At 40.2% G+C, this 4,249-nt stretch overlaps 1 protein-coding gene across 1 annotated transcript; it reads right to left on the bottom strand.

The window, feature by feature from the left end:
* Positions 1 to 369: 369 nt before the first annotated feature.
* LOC126204408 (fatty acid-binding protein, muscle-like) lies at positions 370 to 3,647 on the bottom strand. The gene is made up of 3 exons (XM_049938785.1): positions 3,529 to 3,647; positions 704 to 984; positions 370 to 490 (listed from the first exon to the last, which is right to left on the bottom strand). Exons 1-3 carry the CDS (start codon positions 3,608 to 3,610, stop codon positions 440 to 442), a joined length of 414 nt encoding a protein of 137 aa, XP_049794742.1. The 5' UTR covers positions 3,611 to 3,647; the 3' UTR covers positions 370 to 439.
* Positions 3,648 to 4,249: the final 602 nt, after the last annotated feature.

Raw genomic sequence — 4,249 nt, 5'->3', positions numbered from 1 at the left:
TCCTTTTAAAGTGAAGGCCTTCGCCACTCATCTTTCTCAAAACTTCATCGCAAATTTACTTAATTTCAACTGTTGACAGCCTGTGCAATAATTTAATAAATATCCCTTGATGCTTTCTTCTAGGTAAAATGACGCAGCCCAAACGCACTGGCAATTCAAAAAGATTTCACAGATGTAACACCTTTTAGCAATATTTCGTATATGCAAATACTTCTTGAGCAAAGAGAACGTGGAAGACTGTGGATGGAAGATGTTAATGATTTGAAGGATACCAGGGGCCTTTAGTTAATAGATTGAACAGATAGGAAACTATGAAGGTCGAGAAGCGGAAATTAATCGCATGTCTTAAAAAAAGTCGCGCGTATACATATAACATATTTATTTGTTAAGTTATGATAATACAACAAGATAAATACAACAATGCTGTAGCCAAATGACATCAAACAGCCTTGTAGATTCTCTTCGCCGTAACGTTGCCAAAAGTGTAAGTCTGAAACATAAAATGAAACTTGACATTAATATTTTACATATGTACAAATGAACAAAATAATGTTGTAGGTAAATATGAAACGTGAATTCAATGCTACACCCTCGGGTAATCAGAAGTTTCACAGTAGAATGAAGAGAGTGGACAAGAACAGGGCAGAAGGCTTGATAGCAAATCGCATGTAGGGTAGTGAGGAGAGCCACAAAAGTGACATACCACGACCAGCTGCTGAGGGCTGAAGCTCTTCTCGAGGGTCACGGTCTTGCCATCCTCGCCTTTCTCGACCTTGAGCAGCGTGTGGTCGTCCTTGAGGGAGACGGAGCCCTTCCACTTGCGGCCCAGGGTCTCCTCCGTAACCTCCTCTCCCAGGCGGAAAGTGACGCTTTTCTTGTAGTCGCCTGTTTGGGTGGTCTCTGTGTACTTGTCACCATCGACAGTCAATGTCACCCGAGCCTTCATCTTCAGGGCTGCCTGCCTGTGGGCTGGCTCTGTCACCCCTGCAAAATAGGTACACAACAATTATGAACATGTAAAGTTAGGGTTCGATTAGAACAAAATATTCTACAGTCGATACATTACAATCAGAGACTGCATTTCTTGGTAGCAGACTGAAATTATAAGCAACTGCTAAGAATTATTTTATTTACGCTTTAGCACTGCGACACTGTCACTCCAGAACCAAAAACTAGATATGGGGTTTTTTCTTAGTGTTTGTTATCAGTTGTGCTACCCAAACATGACTCATATCTGACTAAATACTCAAAACACATTCAGTGCCTCACTGAAAGATGTATTCAGTTCGCCAAAGAGTATTCACGTTCATATCTGCGCAGAGAATCAGTGCTTGAGGTAATGAGACCATTTCAAGAGGAATTTGCATATCTTCACTTTCCTAATAGGAGTACGATTCAACGGTTGATAAATAAATTTCGTAAACGAGAAATGTTATTTACAGGAAACATAGACAACCATGTACAGTACTAACACAAGAAGCTCTAGACAACACTGAGCATGCTCTGGAAAGGTTTCCTGGAAAATCAGTTCGTTGTCTTTCCTAGCAAATGGGAATTTCTTATGACTCTGCTCAAACGGCTCCAAAGTTACTGAAGTTACAGGCCCGTAAAATAAGTGTAGTGTAAGAACATAAACAGGATAGCCCAGTAAAAAGGGTTGTTCAAAAATGGTTCAAATGGCTCTGAGCACTATGGGACTTAACATCTGAGGTCATCAGTCCCCTAGAACTTAGAACTACTTAAACCTAAGGACATCACACACATCCATGCCCGAGGCAGGATTCGAACCTGCGACCGTAGCGGTCGCAGGGTTCCAGACTGAAGCGCCTACAGCCGCTCGGCCATCCGGCCGGCTAAAAAGTGTTGTGGTTTAGAGAATAGATTCTGAATAGGGTGCAGGCAAAGAAATTAACAGTCACTCACCTAACTTTCTTTTTGGACAAATCATGGTTGTATCTAAGTGGATATGTTAATTCATAAAGTAACCATTATTGGGTTCGACTAGCGTAATACACGAGGCATCGCTGTATCATCAAAAAATAAAAGTGTGCTGTGCAACTAGCGGTGAGGGAATAATAGACCCTTTTTTTTAAGGAAACAATAACAACAGAGATATGAGAAAACATTTTGTGGCCTCTTAAGACACAAAGGAATTATACACATTATGGCCCATTTTTGACCAGTTAATTGAAAAGGACTGTGCTTCCGCGACATTTTAACAGGACTCTGCGACGACCCATACAGCTAATTTCTTCTAAGGGGAAATTCATGGCCTCTTTCAAGAAAGAGTTGTCACTGACAACATATGTCGTCCTCGTTGCTCGATTTACCCCCACACGGTTTTTATCTCTGGGTAGGAGGGGGCAGGAATTTAAGGAGAAAGCGTACAAATTAAACACGCACACTTTAAATGAACTCAAAACATTCGTCAAGCATTTATTAGAGAGAATTGTAGAATGTACTGAGCAATTTCCTAAGCAGGTGTCAAAAATGCTTTAACAACAAAGAGAGGCAGTTCCAACATCCCCTTGCTTAATATAAGTTACTAACTTAGTTTTAAGGGTTTATTTATGTTAGAAATAACTGACACGACAAACCGTACTATATTTACAGCGGAACTCCTACACTATCCGCTCCGCGGGAACGCCACGAAAGTGGTTGCGTTAACGACTGACCACCCTATAGCCCTGTATCATGTTTTATTCTGAATAATGTTAAGATTGTTATTACTGTTCCAAGGCTCCAGCTGGTTTGTTAAGAGGAAACGTACTACCATGTTGTATGGTTTGGTGCTTATGTCATCGACTGTGAATCTGATTATTTCAGAGATACTTGTGTCTTATACGGGTTTTAACAGAAGTATATTTCTTTAATTATGCCGAAGTAAGAGTTATTTAATTAATTCAACTACTCATGCTTAGGAAATGAACAAGTAAATGTTGTTCTATTCACTTAATAAATATTGAGATCTGTTTTCAAGGAAAAGATTGTTTTGAGAAATTTTGTTGATTTGTAGAAGGCCAAGATAATTTCGGTTGGTAAAATTATTTCGCAAACAGCGTGGATAAGGATTGTGCTTGTTCACTGTCTGGCAGCTTACATTTCCAGCCTGCTTCCTCCCAGAACTGTACTCTCATGCTGCGAAAAATTTTAATAAAATCTGTCAACTCAGTAGGAGTCAACGAGTAGTAGAACACTGATCCAGAATGATTGATTTCGTAACTTCACAGAAAACAAGGCTGTGGGGTTGAGCGATATAAACACCAATCCACAAGAGTGGATTGTACCGTCGTAACAGCTGCATGAGCTCACTCATTGAACCCATGTGTTCATCGGAAGATTACTTAAAATGAGTGTTGCATCATCGTTAGTCCCATAATGTTCTATCACAATCAGTAAGCCCAAACTACTTATACAGACTAAATAATCTATATTCTAAACCGCACATTCTTATCGTTTTCCATTAGGATGTAACTAGAGCAGGAGTACGTAGTAAGGCAAGATGAAACCCTTCTGTCTTGTACTCACCGTAGACTTCAAACATGGCTTCCACATTCTCCTGGCTGTCCAAGTCCAGCTCGTAGGTCTTTCCAGAGAATTGCTTCACCATCTTGGAGGCGGTCCCACTGAAATCAACTGCTGCTGTACGTCTTCAGAAGTCTGAATGTCTTTTGGTCCAGTGGAAGCTCTCTTATACCGATATGCAGCACCATGACAAGTCACATTGATAAGTGCACTTCCTGGCGTCAAGTGACAACATCCCGTGGTCTAAGCTATGAGGTAGTTGTTCATTCCACTTGTTGCTTGCAGAGATAATTCTTTGAAGTACGTTAATCCTCTGTAATATACGATATCTTAAGCCCTTACTTCCTTAAGATAGATTTTTTTTCTTCCTGTAACGGAGGACTCAGGATGCATGTAAGATCACCGCATTCGAATATCGAGTTTAAATGTCCCAAAACATGTACTGCAATAGCGAATCTTTTAATTACCATTTGTAAGCAATTACGTGTTCTCATTCTTCATTAATACTTTTCTTAAAGGCAGATGCCCACCTATGATGCGTGGGAGAGGTCAGTAACTAATATCTTGCGCATACATGACTTGACATCTGTCCATATCCAAGAATTATATCTGGAAATGTCGGTGCTACTTGCGCATGGAATTAGAAACCTCAGTCGAATGTTGCTTTGTAGACAGCGGAATCGTTAGTGAATTGTGGATTAAAAATAATCACTAACTTTTTACG

This window comes from Schistocerca nitens, chromosome 9 (genome assembly GCF_023898315.1).
Source record: "Schistocerca nitens isolate TAMUIC-IGC-003100 chromosome 9, iqSchNite1.1, whole genome shotgun sequence".
NCBI classification, from domain to species: domain Eukaryota; kingdom Metazoa; phylum Arthropoda; class Insecta; order Orthoptera; family Acrididae; genus Schistocerca; species Schistocerca nitens.
Note: the sequence above shows the minus strand (reverse complement) of the source record. Positions and strands in the feature narration are given on the sequence as shown.

Excerpts from the sequence above, each read along its gene's own strand:
- LOC126204408 (XM_049938785.1), bottom strand. The coding sequence starts at position 3,610 with ATGGTGAAGCAATTCTCTGGAAAGACCTACGAGCTGGACTTGGACAGC. Across the intron at positions 985-3,528 it reads AGCCATGTTTGAAGTCTACG|GGGTGACAGAGCCAGCCCAC; the intron begins GTGAGTACAAGA and ends CCTATTTTGCAG. Across the intron at positions 491-703 it reads GCCCTCAGCAGCTGGTCGTG|ACTTACACTTTTGGCAACGT; the intron begins GTATGTCACTTT and ends TTTATGTTTCAG.